Genomic DNA, 22,939 nt, shown 5'->3' with positions numbered 1-22,939 from the left:
AAAGTTTTGAAGATTTTATTTACATAAATCAAATATATGGTACAAGGAAATCCTAAGCATCACTAAGAATTATTGCTTGTTTAACATGAATCAAAAGCTTTTAAGATTACAGTTTGTGTTTGACTAGTTGTAAAGATTTTAATTTTTTTCCCCCACAGACTTCTGAGAGAACTGCTAGTGAGGCTGGGTGTGAGTGAAGTGCTGCGCTTCGATTGTCCTACAGATAAACAGTGTTTTCAGAAAATGCCGTTATTTCTACAACTGTGGCAGACTATGAAGGAGGAATGCAACACAAGAAGTTCAGCTTGCTGACACAATCTAAAAAAAAAAAAGAAAGGTGAACAGTTCTGAAATGCAGGTCATTGACATTACACACAGCATAGTATACATTCCATGTTAGGCAGGGTAAAGAGTTAGGGTAGATTTCCTAGAATGACTTTCCTTTCAAAAAAACAAAAAGAAAAAACCCCCCAAAAACACTCATAGCCACCCTGTAGCTCATCTGGGAAAACAAACCAAGAAACAAAAATTCACAGAAAACAAAAAACGTCGACCGGTTGACTCAACATGCCTGCATGTTGAGTGCTGCCTACAGCTTTAGTCTCTGTACAAAATTTAGACGGTGTAAACATAAGGAGGACAGAAAAGCTAAATTGGTCATCAGAATGGGAAGGTTGGCACAGGTGAATTTAAACTGTTTGGATGGGTGGGGGTGTAGGGAAGATATATATAGATATATATAGATATATACACACAAGAAAAATATGTCTCTTCATCAAACCATCCACAGCCAGAAATAAATCTTATAAAAATCCAGAAACAGCAAAAAAAAAAAAAAAAAAGAAAAAGAAAAAAACTCCAGTGTGAATATGGAGATAATGTGCACACAGACAGAAGAGGGCATCAGAAGAACAAAGCACAGGAAATATTGCTTCTTCAGACTTAAATTAAAATAAAAAAATAAAGGAATGATATATTCCACGTATAGATGTTTAAGGGAAGTCTTTTTTATGACACAGCAGGTTGACGTAAACAGACCACAAGCTTAGCTCCCAAAGAAATGGCTTTGACTGCGGTGGTTGTTTCCAGTTTTAACAGAGGATGATGGCGCCTCCTGGTGGCTAACGGAAGTAGGGGCATTCTTCCTCAGAGCGGGGTAGTTACGGCCCAGGTTTGTCGTGTTCCTGTCATACTTCCGTAGAGAAGAGGAGGCTTTGCCGCTTGCTGTCGGGGGCAGGAATGCTCTCCAGCTGGAGGAAATAAAGTAGGACCTGAACCTTCAAAAAGAAACACAAGGAGACGGTCACGCAAATATTCCTAACCGTACGGTGACATGGTTTGATGTTTCGGAATGGGCTTTACCTGAGCCATGACCTCAAGAGACCAGCTGTCGTTCATGGAGATGGGCTGGGAGCTGGATGGGAGTTTACTGTCTTTTTCCGAAGGTCGAAGCAAAGTGGGACCGAAAACAGTAGCCAGGTTGTGCAACGACATCTTGTTGATGCTCTCGTTTTCAGCCACCCTGTACAAACAAAGCCATCATCGGGTTTAGAGACACAAACACATCCCAGTTTGTAATTCCATTGGTTTTCAAAGTAATTAGTAATTTTTTTTTATTAAAAAAAAGACAAAAAGAGTTAAAAAGAAAGAAATAATTAAATAAAACCCACTTTTCTGACAACAAATTGCCTTTTGAGTCACTAAAACAAGATGTTACCACTTTATCTGAATGACGACACTGTTAAGGTACATCTGTCACACTCTGTCTGAAAAATCTATGGATTGTTTTCTTGACAATTATTTAAAATGAGAATATGTTGATTCAATCAAACAATCAATTTTATTTATACCACTAGGTAGATTTGGTTTCAGTGAGGTGAGTCAGCCTTCTTGCCAGACAGAAACCTTTACATCGACACAACAATAAAAATAAATATAACATACTTTAAAAATTAAACTTTAAAATATTAAAAAGCATAAAAAAACCCTCAAAATACAGAATCTTTATTAGGACAATATAAAAAAAATAAAAATAGTACTAGCAACACAAAAAATAACCCAAATGAGGCACGTTTGCTACACTCATCAAAAACAGTCACTTCTGGAATCACTGTTGTTTGTGAGCATAAAGTTTATCAGGTTACTTTCTTTCCAGCAGTTTTAACCTTTTATGTAACCCCCATACAAAATATCTATTAATGTCTGCAAAATGACTGCTCATGTTAGTGCGGTGCAGTTAAATCTTCATTTAAAAATCATGATCTGATTATGGGGGGAAAAAAAGGTGAGACACGCTAATGTAAAGTAGGATATTTATGATGAACATGGAGGCATTTGTCTGCACTTCAGAGTAACAATTCAATTACATTCACATTCAAAAATACTTTATTGACCCTAAAGGCAAATGCTTGTCAAAAATGGGGCAGAAGTCCCATGCTTATTTATTTATTAGGTTTATTTGGTGTTTATTTGGTAATACAACAGAGCCTCTCCTAGTAACCCTAAGTAGTTTGCTAAAAAAAAAAAGGCTCCTTCACATTTTTGTTGTAAATAAAAGTGATTATACTGGCATGTATTCTTTAGTACAGATTGAGGAATAAGTAAAGACACAGAAGATAAGGCTTAATTTTCAGTCATTTATTTACCTCTTCAGGTGATCCAGCAGAAAGATGAATGTCACCAGATTTGGCTCTGGCAGCGACAGCAGCAGGTTGAGCATGCAGCTCTCCTTAGCCACGCTGTCTGAGAGAGCTGCAAGACAGAAGCAAAGGTGGATTCGCTGCCGTCAGAACACAAACTTATCTAAGAGCGACAAAACGAGAGTGGTGAAAACGTAACAAGGTGACGACTGACCAATCCCTCCGGCAAAGTTGGGATACAGCTCGTCGGTGAAGAGAGGCTCCGGAAGCTCGCGGAAATACAGCTTCAGTGTTCCAGCGATGGCGTTCACGTCCATCTCCCTCATCATCACGCACACGTCCTTATTGTCTGCGGAACGCACAAGAAAAGCTGCAACTTGACCTACTTACAATTCGTTGTAGTGTAAAAGAATACTTCTTCTTATCCCGCCACAATGTCTGTATGACAAATCAAACTAACTTGAGTCAAAAGCGGCTTTCAAGGCCTGGATGTCGGTAGCAACACCGGACACTCTGTATATCCCCACTTCGTCCATCCCACGTCTCTCGATCTCCTCCACACACTGGCGAACGATGAGCGGGACTTTGGAGCGTTCCCGCCTAATCACAACAGAGATGTACGAAAAACCCAAAGCTTTACGAGGCAGATTATAAAAATATAGCAAATGTCTTTTAATTTGTGTATGTTGAGTCACTGACGTGGAAGATCAGCTGACGGATTGGATGAATTTATCCTTAAAGTGAAGATTATCAGTTTGTTTTTAATTTGCCTCGTCAAAATTTTGTGTTTGTTTCTGTGTTTTATGTAATGTCCTTTTGTGAAACCTCAAAATTGTTGAGGAGACAAAAGACAAAATTTGAATTTTGTCTTTTGTAAAAGACAAATTGCTTGTGTCTTAAAGTCTTTTTTTGTGATGTTTGTAAAAGTATGATTTACTGTAACATTTGACGTGTGGACCCCAGGAAGACTAGTCTCTACTGTAGTAGAGTCTGATGGGGATCCTCTCAAATATACAAACTGAAAATCATCTGAACATCATATTAGAAACCTACTTTGTGACTACGTGGATTTTCACTCCGAAGACTCCAGACTGTTTCCGTGACGGCATTCGCTTCAAGCTGAACTCCCTGCTGGTGAACCTCATCGACAGCTTCACCTCGATCTACATCGGGTCGGAGACAGAAGCAGCTGATGACAATTTGGTAACATGAGATTAACCGCCTGAAAGCAGACCTGAGTAACTTCCACTGATCTCCATTCACAGAGGCCACAGAAAATCAGTAAGACCATCAATTTTTATATAAGGAGTCATTTCTTATAATAAACCCTAATTTAATTTACCGTAGCTTCTTATAGCTAACTGTAACAACGCCTTGGTTACTGGTCAAACATTGCTGCTATGTCAAGATATTTCCCTCTTAGCTACTTCAAGGTTATTCTAAGCAATCTCAAGATTTAAATCATGACGATTTAAAATAACATGATTTTATTATTACTGCAATTGTCTAAATTGCAGTAATAATAAGGCCCACATTCAAAGTCAACTCCAGCTTTGCCTAATCCTCATCTGGAATGCAACTTACCCCATTCATGGCAATCACTGTCCTCTGCCAGTCTTTATTCTGCAGAGTTTGAGGATCCAGCTACGAAAAGAGGAACAAAACGGATTTATTCTATGAGATTAGGATTAGCTCATTTTAAATTAAATTCTGATCAAAATTCAAATTCAGTTTGTGAATGGTGTGATAAACCCTGAAACGTGACATTTGTCTTAAAAGTGATGCATAAATAATTAAAAAAACTCCTGCATTGGTTTCACTAGATCTCACTGCTGCATTCAACATAGCTGGTCATTACATACTGACTATCAGATAAATTGGCAGAGTTGTCTAATGTTGTGCTAAACTGGTTCATATGTTAACTGGTGAACTGGGACTACTTTGTGCCATTTAGTAATTGTAAATCTGAGCAAACAAAGATCCTATTTGGGATTCCTCAAGGCTCCAGTCTCGGAACGTTAACATTCAAAATATGCATTATCCTTGACATAACTCTGGTTATGGAGTACTACATCATAATAAATAAATTTATGAGTCTTTACAAAGTTTTTAACCTTGTGTTACCAAGAGCAGTACGGTAGAGGAAGCAAAGATTAAATATTCCTTCAATTTTAAAGATCTCTCAGATCTTTAATATTTTTTGAAATTTCTTTTTTGATGTGATGCTCAGTCCCTTTACATTCCTCTTTAAACATTTTGTAAAATCTTGTGCATAAATAGTACAATGCAGACGCAGTAATCTTGCCCTTTTCTTCGCTGGCAGAGGATTTCAAAGTATACAGAGGTTTTAGAAAGTGTGTTTGGTTCGAAGACATTTTCTGTCAAAATGTTCCTTCAGTTTAAAATCATGTTTCATGAAATGCAAGAGCAGAAGATGGACCAACTACAGTTGTTTTGTGGAGTAGAGTTATTCTACGAATTAGTGCTGACCAGATAGCCAGATTAATTAATCAGTTGCTTTAACAGTTGTTGTTACTCTATCTAGAGTAAAACAGCAAAAAGGTGTAATGTTAGGTGCAAAAAAAAAAACCCACGCAAACTCTAGGAAAAACATACATGGAAGTAATTCTATATTTTCCTTTGGCCTATGGATCAAGATTAAGATAAATGCATTGTGCAAATAAAATTATGACTGTCATAATCAATATGTTGTATAGTTTTTTACACCAGTATGAAAAAGGTTTGAACAAAATTGATTAGCTCATGTTACACAAAAAAAAAAAAAATCTTGTATTAATAATGTGGTACAATGGAACCAATCACTCAATCTCACAACGATCCATGCATTGATATGGCATGGGTCGCCCTGGGGTGTAATTTAGCCATGGGAATGTAAATGATGAGTAATCAGGAGAATCGCTAATGAGAGACCATCATGTCTCTGTTGCTAAGCTCTCTGCCTGCGCAATGTGGCAGATGTTCTTTCACCCAAGAAACCTTCAAATCTCATTTCAATAATCCGTTGCCCACAGAAAAAAAATCTATTCACTTACATAACATAAAAAAAAAAAAAATCAATCAGTGGCGATACAGAGCTCTCGGCTCAACCTCAAAGATAATCAAACCCAGGAAATAAAAAAAACACAACGTTGATGAAGGTCAAACAGGAAATAACTAGTCACCCTCCACAGTAATAATATACCCCACCTCCAGATGTTTACCTTTGGTTTGAGCAAACTATTGCGGACCCTGTCCCACAGGCGCGCCCCTGAACCAGGGGGTTTCCTCACCGCCGGGTCTCCCTCATTTTCAAATCTACCGATAGCCCAGTCCAAGCTTTCCTCTTTGTTCAGATTACTCTCGCGCAACTTTTCTGGCATTGCCGTTTTACGCTTAGTCTCCAACTGACCAACAAGAAAGCGGTACTTCCCTAAAAAACTCAACTAGTCCGTAAACCGTAGCGCTAACAGGAGCAGAAAGGCCTTAATCCCTGAATAACAAGCCATCGATTTGGTCTTGATGAACTGCAATTGTCTTCCTGGATTCTTGACACGACTTTCAGTGGCATCCTCTTGTCCAGCTGGCGTTGGACTCTTGCTTCTTTCAGCAAAGCAACACACAGCTGAGCAGCCTGGCCAACAACGCTCGCCTCTGTGTCGTTCTACTTCCCAGATGGATTTGTAGGATTAAGGAGGAGAATCCCCTCCCACCCCTTCTTACCAACGTGCTTTCGCCTGCTGCTGTGAAGACTTCTGGCTGGAGAAATCTCAGGTAGCTGAACAGGATCCTCTTAGAACAAGCGCGTATTAGTATGAGTGACCTTTGACCCTTGAGCACGTGCCCCATCTCTAAGAGATCTAAAGAACTGCAGTCTTAGCTTATGATTGCAAAGTGACAAAATGTAAAAATGTTCAACAGGTTTGAACAATTTTGCCAAAGAACTGTAGATGCAATCAAGTTAGGGCAAAAAAGGCCCTTTATTGAATTGTTTATCATTTATCATGATGGGTTTTTTTTCATGTTAAGTATTTTGAGCTATCATTTTCACAATTAATGTTTAAAATCCCCCAATCTCCGTACTGTAGACATTGTTATTTTTACTGTTTTCTTCACTGTTTGTTCAATGAGTATATCAATACATTGGGTAATATGATCAAGTGCAGTTGCTGTGTGCAGGTTATAGTGATGTAAATCACAATTCTTTGACTGGTGTCCTAAAGAAGCGTGTTACAAATGGGAATGTTGTTTTAAGAGCAGCTTTTGCATTTGCGGTTCTAAGATTGCAGTGAAAAAGAAGCAATAAATAGTTTTTATCATCACTTTTACTGTTGTCCTAATAGTACCACAAAATATGGTAATGAAAAGTTCCTTTTCGCCCTGCGTCCCGCGTAGGCTCCTCCCCCTGGAGGCTCTCCTGTGGTTTGATCCACCTGTCCCCAGCAGGAAAATCCCTTCGTCGGCTGATCAACAAGCATCCACTATCTCTTCCTTCAGCAGAGCGATGCCAGCAGCTACAATTGGTCGGCCCAAAGTCTTATCCAGCCTCTGTCACAACACCCAATCAGGAGGCCGAGCGCCGCTGACCCGGCATCAGCCTCTTTACTCACTTCTTCTAAAGCAGCAAAAGGCCCTTGAAGGGGGGATTAGCCGACAAAGACACCAACGTAGAGCAACTGCCATCTCTAGACTGGAGCAGGGTCATCCACAGTGCGGACCGGGGGCCATTTTGCAGCCCCTCTGGATGATTTTGTGCGGTCCCCCGACCACAGTTTAAATATAACCTATAACCACAGGCGGTTAATACAGATGGACAATTTTTTTTTTACTACTTTTAGATCGACAGATTTAACAGAAGTAAAAAAATGTTTGGTACAACAAGTTTCTTATTCATTGACCAGATGACAAAAGTTTCAGTGTGAGAAGAAGCTGTACAGAAATAATATTTATTCCTCTGGAGTTAATGCTGCCAATGAGGTACATCTTATTTGTTTTGTTTGTATTTTATTATGTAATTCCTATCTGTATTTGGTGAACTAACATAAGGTTTTGTTTCCTCTCTTAGTTATGACAGCATTTTTTTCAGCATTGTTAAGGCATGTTGTCCAAAATAAATGTCTGTTGATACCCAAAAACGATGCTGAGCCTTGACGGAACCTGAGAGAAGTAACGCTGTATATTTATTCTTATCTCAAAAGTTTTCAATACTGTTTATTTATTAGGATCCCGATTCAGTTTCCACAGTAGTGGTTACTAATCTTCTGGGAATCCAGCTGAGAAAACACAAAAATATTCATACAACACCCAAGATCAGTTCATATAATCTGCGCAAGATTAATCAGAAATCACATTTTACAAATTACACACATAAACCTAGGTTTAAAAAAAAAGATAAAAATAAAAATAGGATTTCAGTGATCTTTTAAAAAAAAATTTGCTTTTTAAATCTCTTATCTTTTAAGGTAATTTATTCAATTCCTAAATTGATTTATATACAACAGACTTTGGTACAAAAAGTTTGTCTTCTCGCAGTTTACAATCTGCTTTGTCTGGTAAAATGATTATTTATCTGATCAGAATAAATAAACTTTTTATGAAATGATTAAGGTCTTCATGTTAATATGACTTTGTTTATACATATGAGTAAATCAACTTATGATTCCTGACGTCTCCAAAAATCCAACTGGAAGAAACCAGCGCAGTCTGAATCCCCAGCTACACCCCAAGTACATCGCTGAAACTGCTTCCTGTAACTCGCATCACGCTCTCCTACCTTTATTTGTCCTTTGGCCACAATCTTATCCGTCATCTCTCCCTCCTCTTTGCTCTGCTTGGTTTTGGCGCAGCACTTCTCGTAGCACAGCAGCCTCAGGGTCTGAGAACCCTCCAACTCGATCTCAAACTCCTTACAGTGGAAACAGTACAAATCAAATTATGTAAACCTTATCCCCTTTCATGATGCTTATGTAAATGACTGATCTAGCTATGCATTTCTGAAAAGCAGCCTCACCTCGTTCCAGTTAGGCTCTGTGGAGTCTCTGTGCACACGGGTCTTGGCTTTGTTGACAAAGTAGCCGTAGGAGTCCACCTCCAGCGAGCAGTACAGATCTAAAAGCAGAACAGCGTCAAAATGAAACTAAAGCACTAAGGATCTCTGTTACTCATCTGGCTGAGACACACACTACACCACGTGTGTCAAACTCAAGGCGCAGGGGGCCAAATCTGCCCCACCATAATGTTTTATGTGGGCCTCTATCCTCTATAGGGATGCTTAAGTTACAGATGGAAATATCTCAGTAGTTAGTGATTCAATTCAGAAATGATTTCTAGCTCCAAAATCTATTTTTCTATTAAAACGGTCTAGAGATTCTTTTTAAATTATGTCATCGACAAGAGGAAAAGACAGTGTAAACAAACAGAACATTAACTTAAAGAGGAAGTATTACGTGTTTCCCAGCCACATAGTGCCATTTTATAGCCATGGCACTATAAAATGCCATGGCTATAAAATGGTAACATAGTTACCTTCACTAATGAAGGTAACTATGTTAGTTATAAAAAGGCTGCATATACCGAATATGATTTAAAAGAACATTTACTTCCTAATTTAACACCTTGAAATTGGGACTGTGTCTCCTTAAGAAACTCCTGCTCTTTCTTAAACTCCGCCTTCAGGAAGTGGCCACAACATGGCTCCTCTATTAACCCTTTGACAACATTTTTACCAACGTTTCACTGAGAAGTAGCTCCTATAATGAACTCAAATGATGTGCCATCCCACCAGGAGTTTGCTAATTGCTGGACAACATGGTTGAAAAACGTATCACGATATGTGCATTTCATATTAAATATGAAATGCAAATATCACACAGTTGATATCACTGTGTCATATCAACAATTATCAAATTGTTGATATCAATAATTGTTTTTTTGTTTTAAATATCTGAAACACTGCCAAACTTCTATCATCACCTTTCTTGTTCTATCCAGTTTTCACTTCACATTGTTGTTTTTCATTTTTAAGCAGTTATGATAACTTGAAACTGCTGCCGTGCAAGTTACTTAACAGATTGTTGCTAGGCAACCAAAGAGTGATTGAGTTCGTTGATGCCACCAACTTTGCTTAGCTAGTCATGAGAAATTGAACAGATAAAACCTTTCTACTTTCTACATCCCCCAGAACGCAGTTCTGGATTACTGTTCAGTGAATGTTCTATATATTGAGTATTGAATATTATATCCAATGTATTATCTATTCATACTGATACATTCTGGCATAACACATGATCTTGACATGACCCAAAATAAAATACGTTTGCTGCCTCTGTGCTACACTGTTTCAGGGAAGTGTCTCTGAGGCAGCATGATGCCTCTGGACGAACAACAATCTCTGTTCCTGTCTTGTTTTTACGCGTCTACTCTCAGTCTCACTGTCTCTGTAGATCAAGGTTTGTGTCAAACAGCATCTCTGACACAAACACTTTACATCACCAATAGCCTTTGTGATATAAAGTGTAAAGCGGGGCAGTTATGTGAGAGGCCACAGACATATCTAAGGCAGCTTGTACACAGCGTTCCTGACTAATCCCACTTGTTCCTCTCCCAGCTGGCAGCTGCACAGAGAGCAACACGGAAAGCAAAAATCATCAGGGATCATGATCTCTGATCAAATACACAAGATAAGGACTGCTTACTTAAGCTTTGTTTGAGTCCAGTGGCAGAGTGGACGATGACGTTCAGGAAGCCGTACAAACCAGAGGATTCGTCATCTGTGCAGGAGGAGTTTAAGTCAACGACAGAAATACAAAACGTTGTTTATTCAAATAAACTGGATGAAAAGCGGCAAAGTGGGTACCTCACCTTCCTTATTCATGGTCATTGGGATAGAGTGAACAGTTTGGAGCTTCACACATGAGTTTGTGAGCATCTGCAGCTCCAGAGAGGTCAAGGAGAAGCTCTTAAAGCCTGAAAGACGCCATTTTGGGGCGAGAGAGAGAAGTGAGATCACAGCTGCTAAAGACAAAGGGGGAAAAAAAGTTTGAAAAACAGAATGAAACTTACACTTCTTCTGCTGCTCGCGAATTATCTCCCTCCACTCTGCCCGCTCGTAATCAGAGGAGATCAGAAATGTGAATCCCTGAAAGACAAAAAGCAGGAGAAATAATTGTCACGGCTCCATTCTGTAATTCTTAGCCTTCAACAACAGAGGGCAGCAGAAGCCAAACTTAAAAAGTTGTCACCTGAAATCATTATCAGATAAACACAATGGTGTTTTAAAACCCAGTCAGTTGCTGCTTTCCTTACAAATGCAGCTACTGACTGTAGAATATAAACTTTGTCTATATTCTTCTAATGTTGAAAAAAATAACATTTCGAAATTGCGGTGTTTCCATTAAATAAGAAATGAAAATATAAATGAACTTGTTCGCACAAGTCATTAAAAATCGTGGTGGCAGCAGAAATAAACAGTCAAATGATATATATTCATAATTCAGCCACAGCTGTAAGCCAGTCAGAGGAGACCTTGACGTCTTATTTAGGCATTGGAGCTACAAGCCCCGCCTACTTGGAAGTAGCTACTAATGAGCTTTTTGGGGAAATTGTAGTCAGAAATTTTACAGTAGAGCTGAGGATTCATCACGTTGGAATGACACACGACTTTTATGAATTGTGTGATGCAGTGAGAGCTCTGGTGGAGCCAGCTGCACATTGTCCAAAAACCCCCCAAAACAAACCGTCATCCTCCTTCCACTTCCTGTCGTCTTCTTCAACATTTCTGCCAGTAGACTCGTGTGTTGCAAAAAGATTTGTTCCTGTTGCAGCTTTGTGAAATTCAACTTTGCGCAAAAATTTTTTTTATCAAAAAAAAGTTTGTTTTAATTGGTGCAAAGTCATGGTTAGTGGGTTAGTAGTTAGTGTGACTCACTTTGCCGTTTCTGTTGGCCACTCTGAACGCCATGTTGGGGGACATGAGCAGCAGCAGTGACTCTTGCTCAGACAACTTCTTCTTCAGCCGCTCTATAACTTTGGCTCCTTTCGTCGTCCTCTACAGATAACAAAAAAAAAGGAATAGAGTTATCTAGACAGGGTCACAGACTTGATGCTTTGCTCTAGTCACTGGGTGCTGTTTAAGTTCTTCATGCTATTTTTGAATGCTTTGTTCCTGTTGGTGTTTTTATTGTTTTTGGGTTGAATTATCCTCACCCTCTCTCTCTGGATTTCATTCTTGATCTGGGAAATCTTGATCTTCATCGCATCAATCTCCTCGTCCTGGACCAGAGGGATGGGACTGGACTCACAGTCATCAATGGTTTGGAAGGTCACGTCGGCCAGCGGGATGTACCATTTGCAGTCATACTGTTGCCCTTTTCTTTAAGACAACAAACATATTAAAACTTCTCAAGGCTCTCCATCAAGGTAATGTGTTTCTATGTCTCATTAAATGTGTTTTGAACTAATGCCTCAGTTATAATCTTACACTTTCCAATGCAAAAAAAATTGAAATAATAATGACAAAGCTTATATTAGGATTTTGGAAGGAAAAAAAACAGAAAATCACTTATCTTGATTAGGACCGATTAATCTTTAGCAACTTAGGCTTTTTAATATGAGAGATGCATTAAAAGATGCACTTAAACAAGTCAATTTCTTTTCAAAAACAAAGAAAATAGACATTTTATTTCTAAAAAACCAATAACACACCATTTCTTTGATGAACACTTGACTGTTTGTAGCAAAGAAAGAATTTGCAGCAAAAAAAAATCTTCTAACAACACGTGGATCATTCCTTTCTGCTCGACTTAACATCAGTAGTACAGTGTAGAGCTGATCTGGTGATTATTTTTTGGGATTAACTGATTAATAATTGGTGCTTTACATGGTTGTTGTTTTTTTCTTGTTTTGTTTTTTTTAACAGGATTTGAGCCAGGTGGAGCTAAAACGATGTCACTTGAAGAGTTCTGGGTCAATGTTTTTCTTGTTGAACTTAAATGTAACGTGTATACTTTTGTAAAGTTGTGGCTTAGTTACTGCTTTGGCTGTTGTTCTTTCAGCAAAGTGCCTTTTTCTTTATTGAGTCTGTATACTCCAGTTAATTCATCAATAACAAAATCAGTTGATTACTTCTAGACTCCATTCTTAGCATTTAACCCGATTAATCGTTTCAGGCCTGATTATGAGCGTCTCTGAGCATGACTCACCCTGCAGCCTGTTTCTTCAGCTTGGTGCAGAGCAGCAGGTCGGTGAAGAGGAAGACGTGACGGAGTTTCCTGGACCCTTCCACCAGCTCCACCATGAAGCGATCCCTCAGCAGCTGCCGGTTCTGCCACAGAAAAACACCAAATCAGTCGTGGACAACAAACCTCCATGTGTTTCAACAGAATTTTGAGTGAGAAAGGGACACAGATTGTTCATAACTGTGAAATAAAATGCAGGACAGAGGAAACAGGTTTATGTTTTTTTGCAAGAAAAATGGGGTGAAGGTTGTGATTGGAATAGCTAAAAAATAGCTCAATTTTCAAGCCTGGCCACAGATTCTCAAGTGGATTTAGATCTGAACTTTGACTGGAATAATCTGGCAGATTAGTGCAGAAGTAGAAAAATATGGTTTTCTGACTATTCCAACATCAGAACAGAAATTAACCCTTTGAAATTGGGCCTCTGTATCTTGAAAAATGTGTGTTCTTTCTGAAACACCGCCTTCAGGAAGTCATCACAACATGGCTTCTCTTTCAATCCTTCAACAACGTTTTTACCAGCATTCTAAGAAGTAGCTCCTATAATGAGCTCAGCTGATACGACATTCTAACAGGCGTTTGCCATTTGCTGCTGGCTAGTCTGAAGGTAGCCAAGTGGAGAATATGCGTGGGAGTGGGGCCCTGTGGGGAGGAAGAGTAGGAACTTTTAAACTGCAGTTCTAAGGAGGAGCTGCGTACCGAAGGTGGAGCTAGGTCCAACTAGGGGTTTTGCACAGCTGAATGGTTGCCATGGGAGATAAAAGGAATTCTCAAACATTCATGAACAAATCAAGTCAACACTCCCGGTATGTTTTTGAGCAGTGAATAACATTACAACATGACAGAAAGCTCAAGTTGATTTTACATGATACTGCCCCTTTGTAAGGAGAGTCTGTATTCAATGACAGACTTAAGTATTTAACATTCTATTCAAAGTCAAACCAAACAGTCTGAGGTTCAAGGCGGATGTGATGGAATTGAGCTTTTATCCTGCAAGAGCGTGCACCTAAATTCTTCCAGTGCCCTCTGACCCCTGTGCTGAGGCACTGCTCATGCGAGTGCGCCTCCCCACACCAACAACAACTGCAGAAAAACAGGGAAAGCTCTGCGGCATGTTTTTCCTTTGCCGTGCTCCGCACGTTCCAGCTCAACTCGGCCTCATTCCAAACACTATGGTGAGAGAATCAAGCGCATCCAGCGGCAGAGTCCTGCTTTTAAAGTGCCGCGCCAGGGTTACTTCCGCTTATTGTTTTTGGGGACGCAAACGTGACCGCAAGTCAATAATAATTCCGAAGGAAAAAAAAACAATTAGGAGCCATCGCTGCACGAGATGTCAAGCTTTAAACACTGAGTGTCTGTTTTGTTTTTTGTTTTTTCTGCACAAGTAATGAGACACCGAGCGCTGGGGAATGCACAAGAGGAAAAGTTAAATAAACTCTTATGGTTTTAATGGTTGGGGTAATTACAGGCACTTACAGTGCAAAAACATTAGCAGAGATACAAACTTAGCCAACAGCTCGTCATTTGCCACAACCACCTCATAATTTTCAAGCAAATTGTCAAGGCTTGGCTTGTTATCAGTAAATCTCTTGGTAGTGTTTCAGGCTTCCTTAGACAACATGCAAAAGACTTTTCTTAGGAACTTTAAATCCTATTCTTCTGGGCAGGACAAGTTCCCAGGAAAGAACAGAGGAAGTTCCCAATCAGACCATCTGAATCCAAGCAATAAGATGTGTGCTCCACAAAAGGGAGTGGAAAAGGCAGTCAGGAAACACAGACAAGTCAGCACGCCCACCCAGTGCAAAAGGTTGCTCCGTCCGACAGCCTGTGGTCGATAAGGCAACATGCTGGTGATTTCTGGGAAGCACATTTGACACCACAGCAGGGAAGGATGGGAGTGAGCGCGGCGCGAAGAACGGCTGATTTTTCTGGTTGTGCGACACAGAGACCTCTTAGCCTCCAGTGTTTGTGCTGCTTCCTGAACGGTCTGCTTGTTTTCGCAACAGGCGTTCAGACCAGTGAGTCAGCAGCGGCCTGACTCACCCTGCTGTCTTACTGTGCCTTCCAGACACCTTGTGCTCTCAGCTTTTTTACCGTCAACTGTCAGGGCAGGGAGGAAATTATAGGTGTGATCCTGAAATCCACAAGGAGGATTTATCTTTTTTTTTATTCTTATTTTTTCCAAATAAAATGCGGGACGGTAAACCTGAAAGTCACATGGGGAATTATTACACATCTCCTCCCCCCCTCTAATGGGTCTGTCTTTTTCTGGATGTGCTATCCTGACATGATACATTTACAGTAGAAATCAGACAGTTTCACGTTTAGCTCAGTGAGGATTAAATGAAGTGGACTTTCATCATTTGGGAAAGTCCATATGATGATGTCATCATATTAATTTATAATATTACAGTTAAAAGGAGGAACAGCTGTTGATCCATTTTAAGGTGCCATCGTTTTTTAATTTAATGCATGGGGATGAATGTCTTTCTGCTTCACATCCAGGGGCACGGTAAGGGGGGAAAGTTAGGACAATTCCAACGGTCCCTGACCAATAGGGGGCCACCATAAAATAGTATTTTCTTTCTTCATAGAAATAGGGGAAAAAAATGGGGCCCTGTCAATTACAAAATTAATTGTGTCATGTTTTTTTAAATTGTTTTTAGAAGTAAATGTTACCACTCCCAGACCAAAAAGCACACGTCCATATTTGCACTGAACACCCCTTTGATCTGCATAAAATGGTTCGTTCCTGCTTAGCGCTTGACGGTGTTCAGCAAAAGTTAGAAGACAAGGACGACTGCTGTAGTTACTATGCTGCCTATAAAAATTATAAAGTGAGGTTTTCAAAGAGAGAGAGAGAAAAAAGACAAGAGTGTCAATTTTTAGCCCCGTTTTTCTCCAACAGAGGTGAGTAGACTGAGAGATTATCAACCATTTAGCATAGTTAGCTTAGCTACAGACTTACTGTTTGCCTCCATTTCTCTAGCATTTAATGAACGAAAGGAAACAAATTACCAACATATCCATATATTTAACTTGTACCTTTTACCACACTTAACAACAGATGAATCAGTCAGCAGCAGTTCTAACCCTGATACCAGCATAACCCCTCTCCTATCCCAGTGAAAAAGGTGAGCAACATTGTGTTCAGTGATGAGCTAGTTAGCTTCATTCCATCGAGTGATAGGGTTTTCTCTCACTTTGCCCTTTTTAGAATTATACAACTAAAACAACATATTTAGTACTGACAAATTCAAACAATCTTTATAAAATAATAATAAAAAAAACAGACTCCTGTCTGGACTGAAGCCAGTCCTACCTTGACTTGCATTTAAATTACAGAAATATATTCCCACATAGATTATTTATGCTGTAGTTATATACGTCGCACTTGTCTATAAGCCACACTTTTGGGGGATTTTTGTGATTGGCAGTTGAAGCCAATATGACTTCATCACATCTGCAGAAAAGAAATCCTTTTTGCAGATACGATCCTAATGCAACCAAAATGGATCCCATCAACACCTTGACTGCCCCTAGAAATTTGTGACAAAGGGCAACCTTTGGAGAGTTCAACTCTCACCGGATATTACTCTTTTTATGTTTCTCCAATCCAAACGGTTTGCAAATTCAACTTTTAAAGAAATTACCTTTTTTGAGGACAATTTACATTGGTCAATAACCCCAATTTACATGATTTTAGAAATTTGGGGGGGGGGAGCCGGAGCACCCGGAGAAAACCCCCTCTAACACAAGAAGAACATACAAACGTCCTTAGAAAGAGGTACTTGGTTAAGAACTAAGATCTCTTTTAGGTGAAGATGCAGCGCTAACCACTGCATCACCATGTTGGTTCAAGATATGAGATGTATTTTGAGGTTTTGGAAATGGTTCAGGACTGACATGAACAATTCAGTCTTTCCTTCATTTTCTTTTTCTCTTGTCCACTGATCATTGCTTCAGATGGTTGGCCCCAAAGACTTCAACTCATTCACCTTTAATACAACTATACTATATACACAACAGTAAACTGTTCTTCTAAAACCAGGACTGGTTCTCTAAAACAATCACCTTGCTTTTCTCACCACAAATACATTTTTTTGTTTGTTTCTACAATCTGAACCGTTCGCAAATTAAATTTTCTAGTAATGAATACTGCCTTTCTTGAGGACAGTTTACATTGGTTAATCACCCTAATTTATATGGTTTTGGAAATCTAGGGGGAACCGGAGCACCCGGAGAAAACCCACACTAACACTGGGAAAACATACAAACTCCCACAGAAAGAGGCACTTGGTTAAGAACTAAGTTCTTTTTTAGGTGAAGATGCCGCCCATTTTCTTTTTTCTTTTTTTGTCTAAAATATGAGATGTGTTTTGAGGTCTTGGAAACAGTTCAGAACTTACCTGGACACTTTTTGCTAATTGCTTGTTTTAGAGGTTTTCTTGTTTCTCTTCAATTTTTGTTGCTTCTTGAGGCTCAAAGTGTGTCGCATTGTTTTCCACACTGAAGATGTTTCTTCAGAGACGCCTCCACTGGTTCAGGATCTTGGCTTTCCCTTTTCTCTGACAGAGTTTACACACACAGGTCTGTCACTTCCATGGTTTCGGGATCAAGGATGCTTGAATCTCTCAGCATCTCATTTACAAAGTCAACATCTGCTTCATACCTCCCGTTTAATTCTTGGTATGAAATCTTATACAGCTCCAGCTCACTCTGCAGACGGTTCTCTGTTTCCTGCAGGCAGGCAATCTCCTTGGACATTTTTTCTAGGAGATCGTCCTTCTCAGCTCTCAGGTTTTCATGTAGCTTTTGCTCGTGCTTGATTTTTTTCTTCTTAAAACATCTGCATGTCGACCTACAGGTTCCCCTCACCTGCAGCTTCATGTTTCCATTGAAGCTCCTTGTAGTGAGTCTTGATTTGGTCCAGCTCTTGCTGGAGGACGTCACTTTTCTCTTTTTCTGCCTGGATTTTTGACCTGAATGCTTCCTCACCAACAATATGAACTACCTTCAATTGCTCAAATTCCTTCTGCAGCAGCCTTTTCGTCTTGTGTTTTATGTCGCTGTTTACCCTGGAAGTGATTATAGCTCGTCTGAGAGACTCTGAATCGGAAAACTCTTCTCCTGTCAGTAGTTCTCTCTTCATCTCCTTGAGTCTTTTCCGTCCTTGTAACTCAGCTTTTGTATTCTCCAGTTCTCTTTGCACGTAGACTAGCTTTTGGTTCTCCTCAAACCATCTTGCTCTCTCCTTTTCCAAAAGAGAGCCACGTCTCTGGATCTCTCTCTGTAACTCAATGGGAAGCTTTCTGTTCTCAGTCCAGCCTTGCAGATTTTGTCCAGCTCTCCATGCTCCATGCTGGGGTCTCATCTGACCGTTGGAGGAATGTGGCCTTTGGTTCGACATGTTGGGCAAAACAATGTTTGTTAAAATCCGTTTTGATCCGCAAACGATCTCAATGTTCAACTTTGAAAGAGCTTTGCGAACGTCTGACCTTGTCAGTAGTGCAGCAAGCAATGACAAGAATGTAGAAGTTTGTTACATACATACAGAGCTGATGACATCACAAGCAGGACTCTAGTTGTGACATCACAGAGTTTCCCTTCATCTTTGGAATGATGATGTGAGTGTTTGAGAACTCTACCACACTGACCAACCAACCTCCACCATCCTCCTCCTCCTCACCTTTCTACCCCCCATACTGGAATTGGGATGGGTTATATAGTGTTAGGGTGGCTCTGATTTATTCTTTCTGTAGATTTTTGTTCATGGTTATTTTTTATTGAGGCATTGCATCTTAGGACAGTTGTCCCCTCTGGTTTTGGATGACATACAGTTGGAGGTTTTTTGCTCTTTCTCTTTTAGTTTTGGGCAGTTGGTATGATGCGCATCTAAGGCAAGACTTTTTTACATTTATTTTTACGACTGGGATATGTTAAACATTATTTCAAAAGCTCAAATAGTGAACTAAATACTGCCACCTGTACTACAAGTGCAAATCTCATGATCTCTGATTAACTGATTAACTTTTAAACTCAGCTTTCGGAATTATAGAAGCAACATCTCAAGACGTGGCCAGTTGCTGGGTTAGTTCTGATGTTTTGTGGGGGGTTTTATGTTGGGTTGACTGAGATTAAATGGTAGTCTTACAATAAGAAGAAAGATCTCGGGGGCGCTGTGGAACCGCGAGCCAAGATGGCAGCTTAAAGTGGATGCTCCGTCTGGCCTGCATCAAAACTTTGAAAAAACCCAGGATTAGAAACATAAACTGGATCCGAAAATGTCAAAATCGACCACTCTCAAGAACAGTGATATTTTCACACGAAAACGAGGTTCCCAAAAACCAGCTAAAGCTGATATTTTGGTAACAGATCAAGACAAAGATGAAACTACTAGCACTAATAGCATGTGTGACTTTAGCACGGTGCTAGCTGAACTTCAGTTGTTGCATTCAGAGTTAGGTGGATATGAAATCAAACTGGACAGCATAGATAACCGTATGGGTGAAATGACGAAGTCCATCGCCTCTTTGGAGAAAATGTTGCCGCTAATGCTACTCGACTGGAGGAGGCTGAAAACAGAATCATTTTGGCGGAGGAACTTTTAGAAACTAGTACGACTAATCTTGCCAAAGCCCTTAAGTGAATATCCTTCTTGGAAGCCAAGACCGACGACCCGGAGAATCGAGGCCGAAGGAAGAACATGCGTCTTTTTGGCCTCCGGGAGAGCGCTGAGGGTCATCGGCCATTGCTGGACTTAATACAGGAGATGCTGCTGCACTGGCTGGAGACTGATAGATCATTCACCATTGAGAGGGGCCACCGCACCCTGACACCTCCAAAACTGAACCAGCACAAAGCCGTCCTCATCCGTTTCCTGAATTTCCAAGATCGCGATTTTGTTTTCCTTTTTTTCATTCAGGATCTTTCAGCAGAGACCATCCGACAGCGAGCCGAGTTCGATAACATCAGGAAAGCTTTTGCTGAAAAAGGAATGTTTCGTGGGTTTCAGACTAATACATTGGAAAATGAGGATCCTCCACAACGGGAAGATACAGCTGTTTTCATCTCCTAAAGAAGCCGGGGATTTCATCCGCACACACGTTGGATAGGACTGACTCTTAGTGAGCGGTTCAGTTCCTGAACTACAGTATATTAGCTGCTCATAATTGATAGCTACACTTCTATACCTCAGCTGACATAATTATCCAGTTTATCTTTGACGTATCTATAAGTCACAGGCAGCTACGGAGTGAATTTCTTTCTCTTTTCTTTATTGTTATGCAAGACATTTACATTTGTTAGTATAAAGCTTTTACAAATACTTGTGTACTTGCCGGCTGTGTATGTCACATTAATACGAAATATTTTTGGTTAAGCGCCTACTCTCATAAGAGGGAATATATATGGCTACATATGGGTTTGCTGACACCACTGTTGCTTTTGAAGTTGGGTTTCATAGTGAAGTTGCTCCCCTTATTAGTGGATTAGCATAAACTCCAATTTATTAGTCTGAGTTAGGGAGGGAGGACTTTGAGTGTTATGTGTCATTTTCAGGGTTTTCTTTTCTCATTTAGTTATTTTATTCAAATATATGTATGTTATGTAATAGGAGGAGATTTTAGACTTAAATACTAACAATGACCAAATGAAGCAGAGTGAATTGTTGCGTTTGAAAACTGAATATAATAAATTATCTTATGTGGTTAAAGCAATCTTATGACCAAGGAGAGAAAGTTGTTAAACTCTTGGCATGGAGAATTAAGAGAAAATACAAAGTGAAAGAGCAATTAATAGTATTAAGACCTCCTCTGGTCTTCCTCTGGTCTTATCCTCCTCCTCACAGAAGAGACAAAAAAGGAGTTGGACATAAATTTAACAATTGAAGAAATTTCACAGACCACACAGAGCATCAATAGTGGAAAAGCTCCTGGGCTTGATGGCTTCCCCATTGAATTCTACAAAACTTTCAAAGACAAACTTATAGTCCCTCTCTTCAACATGTATGAAGAAGCATTTAGAATTGAAGTTCTCCCACCCACTGAGAAAAGCAATGATCACATTGATCTTAAAACCTGTTAAACATCCTTAAGAATGGTCTTCATTTAGACCAATGATGGGGGTAGACACTAAAATATTTTGTAAAGTCTTAGCAAAAAGATTCAACCCCTTCATCTCACATTTAGTTCATAACGATCAAAACGGCTTTGTACCAAAACGTTAAAGGTTTCACAATATAAGAAGAATTCTAAACATAATTCATGAGAAACTCACCTCTCCCTTTTTAACGGTCATGGACTGCCTGCGTGGGGTGATCTCTTCATTAATACTGGACAAAAAGTTCTGAGAGATGCGGAGGGCATCCTGTAACAACGGGTAATCTGGATGACCGGAGGGCGTGTGCTTCAGCAGGTCCTAAAGGCCAAAACAGAAAAATTGAAGGAATTCAGTTTTGAAAAGGATTCCCCCGTGCAAAATTGTGGTTTCAATTACTGACTTACATGGAGAACAAGAGTGCTGCGCGTCACCTTGTCCACAGGTTTGTAGAGGAGAGCTATGGATGAAGAGTCATCACAGTGAACAAAAAAAAAAAAAATGGATTCCAGTACCAGGAAAGTTGATATTTCATCTAACTCATTACTCACTTTCCAGAGAATATTTAGCAGACTGGTCTTTGCATTCCTTTGTGCTTTTAACCTTGAGATTCTGAGATAAGAGGGAGAACAAAAAAACAAACACCTTGATTAATCCATAGCGAGCTTGACTGACTGCAGCTGCTGAAAACGACTAGAGAAAACTGCCCCGTCATCACTTGTCTCAGGCAGCAAAGCCCCGAACGCCACGGCCCCGCTGCACATACCTCAGATATCTGTGCAAACTGTGCGTTGGCCTGGCAGCACTTGTCTGCTGTATCCACGGCAACCTTATAGTTGTCCACGAAGGCCCGGTACACCCCGAGCTGGCTGGCCTGCGGTGAACACAGAGAGAGACTCGCACGTTACTAAAGGGCACTGGTGAGCGCAGCACACCATGCGTCGCTTAGCCGACCCAGCTGATTCTGATTCAGCGTTGCCTGCCATTTATAAACCCCTTTACATGTGTGCCTTTAATCTTTTGTCTTCGCCGAGGTAGCTCAACCTCCTACGGAGCCCTGAGCACTCCTTTACTGCTCGTAATGTGGCGAAGCGGCTCTTTAATCTGGCCGGGGGACGCCTCCAGGAAGTCTACTCGGATCAGACGTGAGTTTCAACGAGATCCACACAAAAAAGTTACAATTAGAGCCAGAGACCATCACCTTTCCACTCGGCAAGTTTTCTGCTCTTTAAGCAATCATTAGCGATCAAAGTTATGACATTTAAGCAGAGCTGTAATTAGTTTGTTGAAAGTTGCTCACGTGCTAAACGGTGGTCTCTTTGATGGAAAACCCACACGCTATGCCGGGCTTCTCCTTACTTGACGCAGAGTGTTCTTACAAGGTTAAAATCACATGGGTTTTTTCGGGGGGAGGGGCGGTTGGAGCTGTAAGTAAATGTTGATCAAATGCAACTAAAAAAAGGATGATTGTTGCAAAAATTTACTCATACCAGCCATTTTCCCACCAGCTTCCTTTATTTCTGTTTTTGTTTTTTTTATCGTTAGCCTCAACTTCCTTCAAGTTGGATCAAAGTGAGTGGAAAAACACGTTTTGCATGTCGAAGCATTGTCAAGACACGTTGACTTATCTCCTGGATGTCATCAACCATGGCAAAAAAATAAATATAAGGCGCTACTTCCTCTGACTTTTACAAGGACTCAAGAGAGCAACACAACTGATTCTGGTGTAGTGAAATCAAAACCAAACCAGTGTACCAGCTTCTGGAAGAGGTCGCCCACACACTGCTGGTGGCTCCAGTCTTGGACTCGGGGCAGCAGAGCGTCATAGAAGTCCTTGTGGATCTCGTGGAGCTCAGGCACGTTGAAGAAGATGGTCTCTATCTCCTGGATGGTCAGCATGGGCTGGGAGGTGGTGGCTGCCGCCTTCAGAGGCTTCATGGGCTACAAGAGGCAACCACAAGCTATCAGATC

At 40.2% G+C, this 22,939-nt stretch overlaps 1 protein-coding gene and 1 long non-coding RNA gene across 4 annotated transcripts in view; one reads left to right on the top strand and one right to left on the bottom strand.

Moving 5' to 3' along the window:
- si:dkey-91m11.5 (BCR activator of RhoGEF and GTPase) overlaps positions 1-22,939 on the bottom strand; it is a 45,127-nt gene continuing 22,188 nt past the window's right edge. For 2 of the 3 annotated variants that reach the window (XM_081611303.1, XM_081611304.1), the window contains 20 exons: positions 22,724-22,909; positions 21,735-21,842; positions 21,520-21,580; positions 21,376-21,428; positions 21,149-21,289; positions 12,836-12,957; positions 11,841-12,006; positions 11,563-11,682; positions 10,698-10,773; positions 10,497-10,601; positions 10,331-10,405; positions 8,647-8,744; positions 8,410-8,541; positions 4,224-4,283; positions 3,693-3,802; positions 3,100-3,239; positions 2,854-2,988; positions 2,646-2,751; positions 1,363-1,522; positions 1-1,277 (listed from right to left, as the gene is read on the bottom strand). In XM_081611303.1, the coding sequence (XP_081467429.1) occupies positions 1,188-1,277; positions 1,363-1,522; positions 2,646-2,751; positions 2,854-2,988; positions 3,100-3,239; positions 3,693-3,802; positions 4,224-4,283; positions 8,410-8,541; positions 8,647-8,744; positions 10,331-10,405; positions 10,497-10,601; positions 10,698-10,773; positions 11,563-11,682; positions 11,841-12,006; positions 12,836-12,957; positions 21,149-21,289; positions 21,376-21,428; positions 21,520-21,580; positions 21,735-21,842; positions 22,724-22,909 (2,244 nt within the window). In that variant the 3' untranslated portion in view covers positions 1-1,187. Of the gene's footprint in view, positions 1,278-1,362; positions 1,523-2,645; positions 2,752-2,853; positions 2,989-3,099; positions 3,240-3,692; positions 3,803-4,223; positions 4,284-5,860; positions 8,027-8,409; positions 8,542-8,646; positions 8,745-10,330; positions 10,406-10,496; positions 10,602-10,697; positions 10,774-11,562; positions 11,683-11,840; positions 12,007-12,835; positions 12,958-21,148; positions 21,290-21,375; positions 21,429-21,519; positions 21,581-21,734; positions 21,843-22,723; positions 22,910-22,939 lie in introns of those variants that run through there. The other variant, XM_081611305.1, reaches the window with a different exon arrangement.
- Positions 21,798-22,729, top strand: LOC145553006 (uncharacterized). Its single transcript, XR_014089177.1, has 3 exons — positions 21,798-21,888; positions 22,007-22,113; positions 22,514-22,729. It is a non-coding gene; the product is annotated as an uncharacterized LOC145553006 (long non-coding RNA).

The sequence above is a fragment of the Poecilia reticulata genome, chromosome 9 (assembly GCF_904066995.2).
Source record: "Poecilia reticulata chromosome 9, P_reticulata-male-v2, whole genome shotgun sequence".
Lineage (NCBI taxonomy): Eukaryota > Metazoa > Chordata > Actinopteri > Cyprinodontiformes > Poeciliidae > Poecilia > Poecilia reticulata.
This window is presented reverse-complemented; position numbering and strand designations above follow the sequence as displayed.